Genomic DNA, 10,404 nt, shown 5'->3' with positions numbered 1-10,404 from the left:
AGTGGGGGGGGGGGGGGGCAGCGAGAGGCATATGGCAGCAGCGTGGACCCGGTTAACATGCAAGGCAAAGTGGCTGGTGGAAGGGCCGGCGTTCAAGCCGGCGCGGTGACCAAGCGCACAAGCTCCAGCCGAGCCCGGGGGCTGCGTGGCGGGAGCGTGTGGACTCCCGAGCATGTGTCTGCGCCATCCCGTGGGTGTGGCGCAGAGCGGAGTGTCGACGCCGGCAGGGCGGGAGGAGCGAGCCGGGGATTACAGGCAGTCAGGCTGCCCGGCAGAGGAGTGAGGAGGGCTCCGGTGGCCAAGGCAGCAGCAGCCGCAGCCGCAGCATGGCTTCATCCCAAGGGAAGAGTGAGCTGCCATCCGCAGACTGGATGGCAACTTTGCCAGAAAGCATCCACAGCCTCCCCCTCACCAACCTAGCCATCCCAGGTAGGAGACCGCAGCTACGCGGGGTGGTTTGTTCCCCCCCCCATCCCCGTCATGTTTATTACATGGCGATATGAACTAGCATGTGCCAAGAAAAGCCTCCTTCGCTGAGAAATGGGGCGAGCTCTTGCATTTCCACTTCTTGCCTCGGTGGGTTGAGGGGTGAAATCTCTCCCGGAGCGCTGCTTGCAAGGTGACTGCTTTTCTGAGCAGCCTTTGTGCCTGTGGAGCCGGGTCTGTCCCCCCCTCATTTCCCTTCTCCGTGCCCTTATGCCCCCCCCCCGCCATGGTTTTGCAGCTCAGGTCCCTATCCTCCCTCCACCACGGCCATTCACCTCCTCCTTGTTGACACTGAATTGGATGGATCTGGCGATTTCTTTGCCAGACCCTCCCAGAGCCATTAATATTCTCCTCGAGTCTCCCTTAAAGAGACTCAGCCCCTCCCGGCGAGAAGAGGCGAGGAAAGTTCGGGGTAGCCCCCCAGCCGCAGCAAAGCTGCTCTCCCCGGCAGGGCTGCTTGACATGTTGGCCCTGGGGTGATCTGGTGCAGATGTGCACGGGAACCAGCTATTCAATGAAATGCAGAAGCGCGTGTGTTTGTGTGGCTGTGGGAGAGCGAGCCAGCAATTGCTGTGAACTCCTGTTCTGTGCTTGATGCTTGTATGAAGTATGTGTAAAGGTTCCTGTATGCAGTCTTCTTGTAGCTATGCTGGTCCCAGGATGTTAGAGCGACAAGGTGGGTCTTTTATTGGACCAACTTGGGTTTGGTGAGAGAGACAAGCCTTACTTTCTTCAGGTCAGTTTGACTGAGGGAAAGAAAGACACTGCATGCTTACCACATCCTTCTGTAAAAGACTCACTATGGGTTGGAAGCTCATACAGCCCAGGACACAGGAAACATTACTTTGTCTTAACTTTTTAAATGACCGGCACAATCTAGAGTGCTAAACTGTTTGACTATCCTTAATGCTCAGCCCCACCCCTGCGCCTCCATCTCCCACAGATCAATGAGCTGTAATTAGCAAAGCATCTTCAGCTTTGGAAATTGAAAGAGAACTTATTTAGGACTATTAAAGCAGTATCATTATTACACCCTCTCGACTGCCAAGGCAGTGTCAAATGCAGGGTACCAGTTTTGTGAGAGCATATAAGGGCTTTATAGTATATGGTATATGTATAGTATATAGTATATGTTCAAAATCAACAAGAGCTGGTGAGAAGTACTGGGCTGTCATTTTATAGGAGCTGTAGTAGGAATATGCCACATTTGCCTGCTTCTGAACTCTCATTGTTCAGTGAGGGTTTGCAGCCAGACAGAGCAAAGGTAAAAACCAGACAGATCTTTGGAAATGCTAATGTGTTCTCTCAATAATTACGTGACTGAAATGGATTGGTGTGGCAGAATGTTCGGCAGGGGGGAGAAGCAATACCACCAAAACAATTACCAAAAAATAAAAAGCATTCGTATTCAGCAAATGCTAACTGGTGACTATTAAATGCTAATAAATTAATTGCCCTATCAGAGTGTTAACAGCTCACTGGGCTGCAACATGTTTATTTGCCAGTTGCATTAGTCTGAATTTTTAAAAAACCCAATAATCTCCCTCACCCCTTTTCTCTCTTTTTGAAGCTGTTCCTCAAGTACCTGACCAACGGTTCAACCCACAGCCTTTGAATCCCTGTAGCTACTTGTCGTATTAAAGGGCTGCACATGTGGAATATCTGACAAACTAAATTCGCTGCAGCAGAAGATGATAGTCTGCAGGGTGTGTCACTTAACACTGTGCTACTCATGCTTATAAGATTTCTAAAGAAATGAACTCTTTAGGGATAACACCAGAAATGAGTGCCTTGTGGTTACATGAGTACATGATTTTGTATTGACTTGGATGCTTGAAAACCAAATGAGATTAAGCATCTAATGGGCATTAGTGACATGCATTTTTATTATTAAAGTGATATTACATATATAGGTATAGCCTGGATTTGTCAGGCATTTCAGTGTAACTTAGGATGTATCCCTCTTTCTTTATATGTCATGCAATTAGTTTGCTATACACAAATGTTCAAAATGATCTTGTCAGTCTGATTACAATTTTTGCTTCCGTTCTTTAAAAGATCGTGAAAGAATCCCTCTCCTCCCACCCATTCCAGCTAGTATCCCCAACGGACAAACTTAAAAAACCCACTGCCATTAAAAATGGTGGTGCGGGGGAGGTATGGATATGTTGGACTGACTAGTTCTAAATGTCTTCTTCTGCTAGGCCATGTCTACACTACAAAATTATGTCAACTAACTTACGTCAGCTTACAGCCACCATAACTGTTACATTGCTTGTGTGCATGCTTGGCTCCTTGTGTCGGCAGTGTACATCCTCACCAGGAGTGCTTGTATCAATTGTATTGTCAGTGTGGGGACATTGTGGGATGGCTCCTAGAGGCCAGTAACAGTTGACATAAGCAATACAATGTTTACACTGGCACTGTGTTGACAAATGAGATCAACTGTGACTGTATGCCACTTGGGGAGGTGGTGTTACTAAATTGGTGTAGAGAGGCACTTATGCCAGCAGGAGCCAAATTTAAGTGAAGACACATCCACAGCTAAGTCAACCTAACCCTGTTGTGTAGAACAGGGGTTAGTCTTCTCTAAATGAGTCATTCGGATGCCACAATTACGTTGTAAAAGGACTGGCATAAATCCACTGATTTTAAACACAGCTAAAGAGATGAAATTGTGAAAATAGTAAAGCTCTGAAAATAGCGCTTCTCTCTATATGGCACATGAATGGTGGTGAACTACTGAGGAGGTAAACTAGCGTAGTCCATGCTACTGTTATGTCTCTCTCTTAAATTATGGTACCTTATTCCATCGTATTGCCCCTGTACAGACAGGAACACTGGCTGCATAATATTTATTTACTGCTGTATATGGCTGATTCCAAACAAATACATATTCTGTGGGTATGTGGAGGTAGTTCTCTTACTCCACACACACACACACACACACACACACACACACACACACACACACACACACACACAATTTCCTTGAGAAATACTGTTTCTTTGTGTTACTTTACCAGAGTAAAAGGGGCAATACAAGAGTAAAATGCACTATCACTTAAAATCATGATAAACTACTGGTGTAAAGTAATCTTGTATTCTAGGAATTTCAAAGGACTTTAAGAGAGTTAGGTGCCCAATGCACATTGAATTTCAATGGATGGCAATTAATTTCCCTGGGCATATCTGAAAATCCCAGTTTTGACTGTGAGTTATGGTGTGTGTGTGTGTGAGAGAGAGAGAGAGAGAGAGAGAGAGTAAATACTGTGTTTCAGTATGTGACTTCATTTTCTATAGCATTTCAAAAACATCTCATGTAAAATGTCAGTCTGGTCCCTGAACCGAATAAGGTAAAGAATGACAGCTCACAATGCGTGATTTGCCATGATTATTAGAGCAATTGTTCCCCACCTCCTTCTCTTTTTTTCATCAAAAGATTTTATTTAACAATACACTAAATTGATGCCCAAATTGGTGTCGCAGTCTGAAATGCTAATCAAGGTGGTAAACCTAGATCAACCTGATGGTTCTGGGATTAACAGGAAGCCTGATTTGTGGGAAATTTTCTGTTATGTCCTTTGGTACTGTACTAGGGCTCTAACAATCTAATGTAAATTATAATGGCTTTTAGGTGTCCCAGTAAACACTTATGATAAATGTCAACATTTCTTACCTCATTTCCTGCAAGCCCTAAACACTAGCTGCCAGTGCTATGACATTTGTATCCCCAGTCAAAGGTACTTCAAGTCAATGTAATTGCAACTGTTGTTTACTAGTGTCCCTCTGTCTTTTGCTTCTGTTTTTACACATCATAGTAGTTTCTTCTTCTTTACAGTTTGTGCCTCTATTTTTGTGGTGTGTTTGCCTGGGTCTCCCACTGTCTTCACAATACAAAATGCCTAAATGGCTTACCTTCTGCAGCATTTTTGGTATTGGCGTTAATATCCAGCTATGGAAATCTATGAAGTACCAATCACTAGGTCAGATTGTGCTTGTGTTATAAAAAACTTGCTTATTATTTTTTGTTAATAGCTTTTGGTTGTTGTTGTTGTCACAGTGTGTTGCATATAATGATAAATAAGTTAACTTTAAATGTATAGGGACATTTACAGACCAAGTTTCCCTTCAAAATACAGGGCTTGTTTTTTTTTAAAGAGATATTTGTGTTAGTTTTGAGCAGATCATCAAATTTATTTATTTCCATACATATTAAATTACATTTGATACTCATGAAGGGTAGTGGTTACTTGGCTGACATCACAAGAGCCTTAAGATTTTAATGGGGCATCTGTGCTAAGAAATTTCATGCCATTTTCCAGCAACTGCAGCTGAAATGTCGCAGTAAAATTGGTACTAATTTTCCTCGTGTAGCTTTGTCCAGAGATCAGGTGCAGCACAGTCAGTAACAATGCAAGTTTCCTCCCTGCTAACATGCGTCAACACTCTTTAGGAACAGCTATTTCTAGGAATGTGAGGGTGATTCAGTCTCCATGTATGTTTGATCTATGACTGCTTTGCTGAATCTGCTAACCGTGCCAGACAGCACCAATATTATTAACAACTATGGAGCAAATTCTGTGGTCTTTAATTGAACAAAATTCCCATTGATTTCAAAAGGAGCTCTTGCTCATTTAAGAACTATGTACTTGATCCTGCTCTCATTAAAGTTAATGCAAAACTCCCATGGATTTCATTGGCACAAGATCAAACCCTCTGCAATTTGGCCCTTTGCTCCTATAAAGCATTAACAATCCCAAAGCACATCTGGTTATCCAAATCTCTAATTTTGAAATGCTGGTGTTAGCTAATGATACTCTTTGAAAAAATAAGTATCATCTTTAGGAAGCCTGGGACACGACTGTGGCCCAGATCCACAAAGGGACATAAGCATTGTGATGCTCAGCGTCACAATGCCTAACTTTTAGGTACTTTGGAAATCACTGGAACAACAATGGGATCCACAAAGTCTGGATTAGGCTTCCTGTGCAATGAATGGGGAGAGAGAGCCACAAAAGCCAGCATGCAAGACAGGGAGCCACCTGAACTAGCCAATGGGAGATGCTGATGAAAGGACTGTGTCCTAAGCCCCACCCCTCTGTGACAGAGTGCTAGCAGCAGCACCCTGATCACTGGGGGGCGGGTATGAGCACCTGGGTGGTAGTTACTAGGCTAATGAAGTAATTGAAAGGATATAAGTAGCAGGAACAGGAAGCAAGGAGGAGGAGCTCAGAAAGTTAGCTGTATGAAGGAAAGAAGCTGTGTGGAAAGCCCCTGCTGCAATAGGCTAGTGTCATGTTCTGTTTGCAAAAGAACTGTGCAATAAAAGGTATAAGAGGTGAAAGGCAAGCAGATTGGGTGAGTTCAGGACTGTGAGAGGATAGAAACTGGCTAGACAGCGTGACACACCAGGTAGCTGAGGGAGCACCCTGTGACAAGTGGGGGTTAGTCTAGGGTCCTTAACACTCTTGGTTGAGGGAACGTGACCCACGTGAGGGTAGTGGGTTCTGGATGCGAGGGAGGAAATGCTACTCTGGCTAGCCAAGTAACAGATGGAGATGCAGAAGACCCAGCAGATGGAGAGAATAGCACTCCTGGGTAGGCAGGCAGGCAGAGGAAAGACAAAGAGGCTCTAATGGACTTTATTGTCCTAGAACAAACAGTTTTATGCAAAGTTTCCCCGAGGCCACGCAAATCTAGGTTCAGAGGCATCAGCCAGAATCATTAGAATCATTAGAGGCTGTGGTGAAACTAATAGAGGAGTATGTGGAAGCAGACTTCCCATGTAGAAAACTCTATCCCCTCCTTTCCCCCCACAACCAGGGAAGGGGAAAGAAGGTTGAGAAACCTCCTTCATGAAAACCTGGCAAGAACAGGTTGAAGGGGTGAGGGGTGAACAAGGGTGCCGCAATTGCCCGTACAGTAGTCTGTTACCAGTGGACAGGGGGAAAGGACACAGAAACTGCCTATACATGGACTGTGGGTTCATGGAGCTCTGTGGATAGGCAAGTGGTACAAGGTGGGTCTGGGATAAAGACTGTTCCCATCTGAGTAACCTGGAGAGCCACAAAGGGAGTGGTAGACTCAGCAACTGCATGTTCCCTAGTTGTAAGTTAAACCGCACTGGCAACAGAGAGGGGTGACAATAACCATCCACTGTGTGCATGGGGGAAAAGAAAACTTACCCTCTGGCTGTCCTCCTGTAGAGGTGGAAGGAAGACTTAAGTTGCAGAGAGTAGGTGTAATAAAGTCATTACCCAGTGTGGTCATGATAGGGATAGACTAGACTTCTTGAGTAAGAAGGATAAAAGATGGAGGGAGAGACCCCAATAAATGGGCCTGAATGCGTAATTCTGAATGAAGACCCTCCATATAGTTACAGTGGGGGAGGTTTAGGTTGGATATTAGGAAAAACTTTTTCACTAGGAGCGTGGTGAAACACTGGAATGCGTTACCTAGGGAGGTGGTGGAATCTCCTTCCTTAGAAGTTTTTAAGATCAGGCTTGACAAAGCCCTGGCTGGGGTGATTTAGTTGGGGATTGGTCCTGCTTTGAGCAGGGGGTTGGACTAGATGACCTCCTGTCCTTCCAACCCTGATATTCTATGATTCTATGATATAGCCCTCCAGGGATAATACAAAAGCACCTTAGATGTATATTAACAAGGACTTGGGTGGGGTGGAGATAAATTTGAGAAGGGAGCAGTGGATCAGGAAGTACTGGAGCAGGGACACCTAGAGAAGAAGGAGGGCAGAGGCTTGGCTGATTCCCAGGAGGAACAAACTGTGAGCAAGGCCTGAGAGAGGGGGCATGCTACAGAGAGGGAGAAGGGTCCTAATAATGAGGCCTTCATGGGCAAACTTACTATGATAATTCTGAGTCAGGGACAAGATAAGAGAGAGGAGGACCGAGACCAAGGTATTGCATCTCTAGAGGGGCAACTTACTTGGCTGTTTACAAGTCAGGGGTAAAAGAAAGCAGAGTTAAGGTCAGTGGGGTGTAACTAGCTATGACCTACAGGCTGAGACAAATGTGTGGTGGAAACATCTATCTTCAGGTGTACTTTTTGTGGGTGGAAGGCAGGAAACCGTCACCGGTGGCCTATGGAAGGCTGATCTGAAAGGGCAGAAGAAGCCCCATTAGAACTCCAACCTCATAAAGAGGGTAGGGCTTAAACAGTGAAGAAGACCCCTAGGAGGCAAGAGAGGTTCTCAGTTGAAGGAGGCAGGGAGGTATGTGATAGTTCTAGCTATGGCATGAAGAAGGTTGTAAGTCCAGCTGGAGGCTGTTAGTCACTTTCTGTTGGGGGATTATGAGTGCCAGGGTGGTAATTACTGAGCTAATGATAGAATTGGGAGGATGTAAGTAGAAGAAACAGGAAGCTAGAGGGAGGAGCTCACAAGGTAAGCTGTATGAAGAGGCGAAGGTGTGTGGAGAGCTTCTGCTGCAAGATGTCTGTATAATGTCTGGTTTGTAGAAGAAATGTTTGGTAAAAGCCCACCTAAAAAAGCCCACCATATTACGAAAGGCAAACAGCTTGGGTGTGTTTTTGAGATAATGGAAACTGGCTAGGCAGTGTGACACATCGGATTGCTGATGGAGCACCCTCTGACAGAATTTATCTTGGAAGTCTAGACTGCTGGGAGTCACCAATTTCTGCTTGCAATCCACACCTGGGAACTCCTCTTTTGAAGTCAGGTAGCTTAGGTACTTAAGTAATTTCTTGTGAGAACAAGTTCATGCTTACTTCACACCACGCAAAGCAGCTGGAGGTGGGGCCACTGCTGCTCTTTTTACATCTTTTAGGCCAGTGGCTAGAGAAGTCAACTGGGATTTGGGTTCAGTTCCCTCCTTTGATGAGGAGACAGGATTTGAATCCAGGTCTCCCACCTCTCAGTAGACTGTACTAGCCACTGAGCTGTGGCATGTTCTGATGTGAGCCTCTCACGGTCTCTCCTGTTGAAGTTGTTCAACTTGATATAAAGACTTAGTCATTGGGCCATAGAGAGAATGACTCTGTAGCATAGTAGGTTGGAGACCCAGGATTCAGTCTCCCTCCTTAAATAACTAATTACTGATCCATAGTGAAACAGCTGCAACAGGAGAGATTCAGGGAACATGACCTCAGAATATCCCATGTCCATCAATGACTAGAACACTCTCCTGAGAGACATAGGCTTTGAACAGGGATCACTTCCTTTCTCTCCCTCAGGCGGAGAGGGGAGAATTGAACTTGGGTCTCCCAAATCACAGGTGAGTGCTCTAACCACTAGGCTAAAAGTAATAATGTGGGCACTACCCTAATTTTGAATGCAATGTAATGTAATAGGCAATCTCTGTATGCCTGCCAGATTGGGGCCCCATGGACAAGACAGGCCTGCAACTTCCTATCTTCTCTTGGTTCATGGCCCTCTCTGGGGCTTAGGTGGAAGATAAGCATCTGGATGCTACAGGGAGGCAGTAGTGTGCATGCCCAGAGCCAGAAATGTAGGTACCAAGGGAATTTTCATCCTGAAAATTTAGGCACCTACAGGGTTAGAGGGTAGCTGAGTGGCAGTTTTGTGGTTTTCAGTGCAGCATAAAACAAGGTTGTAAGCACTCCAGGATTTAAAGATTAATCTTTAATTAAAGATTGTCATGTGATGAAACCTTCAGGAATACATCCAACCAAAATTGGCAACCCTACTTAAAACTGGGATTTAGGCATCTATGTCTCGGGCTTAGGTGCCTAAGTACATTTGTGGATCAGTGTGTGTCTTCCTTAGTGTTTGGAAAGAGCTTAGCACACTTAAGCACTACCAAAATTGTAATCATAAAGTCTGCTGTTAATATTGTATCCAACATTTATTTCCATGGAATTATTTCCATAACTGACAGACTTCAAAGAGCCAAGGGGGGAGAGGTAATATATTTTATTGGCGCAACATCTGTTGGTGAGAGAGACAAGCTTTCTCTCACCAACAGAAGTTGCTCCAATCAAAACTATTACTTTTCTCACCTAGTCTCTTGAATATCCTGGGACCAACATGGCTACTACGACACTGCATAGGCTTTACTTGAAAGTCAAACATAGGACTTCATTGAGAAGAAATTAACATCCAGGAGCTCATATTGCCATCTTGCAAATTCTTCCCAGTACATACACATTTTAACACTTAAATCTGAGTGCACATAACTGTTAAATATTTGGACAGGTGTACTTCCGCTATGTAAGGAAATGTGCAGATGCAAAAACTACAAATCTTCTTGGTTTTTAAACTTGTGAATTCTTAAGTCTTAGGAAATCAAAATGTAGTCACTAATGGGTAAAATCTCTTGCAACTCAATTTATTTCCCTCCTGTCTTCATTTTCTGGTAAATAGAGGCAGTTTTATTCTTTCGGATTGGAACTAAACTTCTTTGGCAACTGGTGAAGTATTGATTTTAAACAGCAGAGTAGATTAGAGTTTAATTCAGAGCCTGAATATTTATTCCTACGCTGTTGTCACAAGAAGCAAAATATTAACATTACCTTCACTTCCCTAATAGATTTATAATAACTTATCCAATACAAAAGATGCTCCAGTGTAATAGGAAACCTGCTGATTTATTAGCAAGTATCAGTACAATTTCTTGTTGCTTGGAATTAGATACAGTGTTTTAATTGCATAGGCATGTATATAACTGTTATTGTTTCCCTTCAACAATCTATTTTACAGATGTATTCAATCCGCAGTATAGTTTGAGTTACAGTAATTGTTTTAGTTATCTTTTACAAGGTTCTCACATTTGCTCTGTCACTTATTAAGCTAATACATGGAGTGATTCATTCAATTTTTCACTACTTAAATTCTTGTCAATCACATTCCTAGAGTCGGTATTAGATTTTGCCACTACCTTGTTTTAAATAGATTAGCTGGCTGCAGTCTCAATAATT

The 10,404-nt window shown here is 43.9% G+C and overlaps 1 protein-coding gene across 1 annotated transcript in view; it reads left to right on the top strand.

Annotated features, from left to right (window-relative positions):
- The first annotated feature begins 275 nt into the window (after nucleotides 1-275).
- Nucleotides 276-10,404, top strand: part of PLCXD3 (phosphatidylinositol specific phospholipase C X domain containing 3) — a 156,569-nt gene continuing 146,440 nt past the window's right edge. The window contains exon 1 of the mRNA XM_073346169.1: nucleotides 276-429. Coding sequence (XP_073202270.1) covers nucleotides 327-429 — 103 coding nt within the window. The 5' untranslated portion in view covers nucleotides 276-326. The remainder of the gene's footprint in view (nucleotides 430-10,404) is intronic.

The sequence above is a fragment of the Lepidochelys kempii genome, chromosome 5 (assembly GCF_965140265.1).
Source record: "Lepidochelys kempii isolate rLepKem1 chromosome 5, rLepKem1.hap2, whole genome shotgun sequence".
NCBI classification, from domain to species: domain Eukaryota; kingdom Metazoa; phylum Chordata; order Testudines; family Cheloniidae; genus Lepidochelys; species Lepidochelys kempii.
Note: the sequence above shows the minus strand (reverse complement) of the source record. Positions and strands in the feature narration are given on the sequence as shown.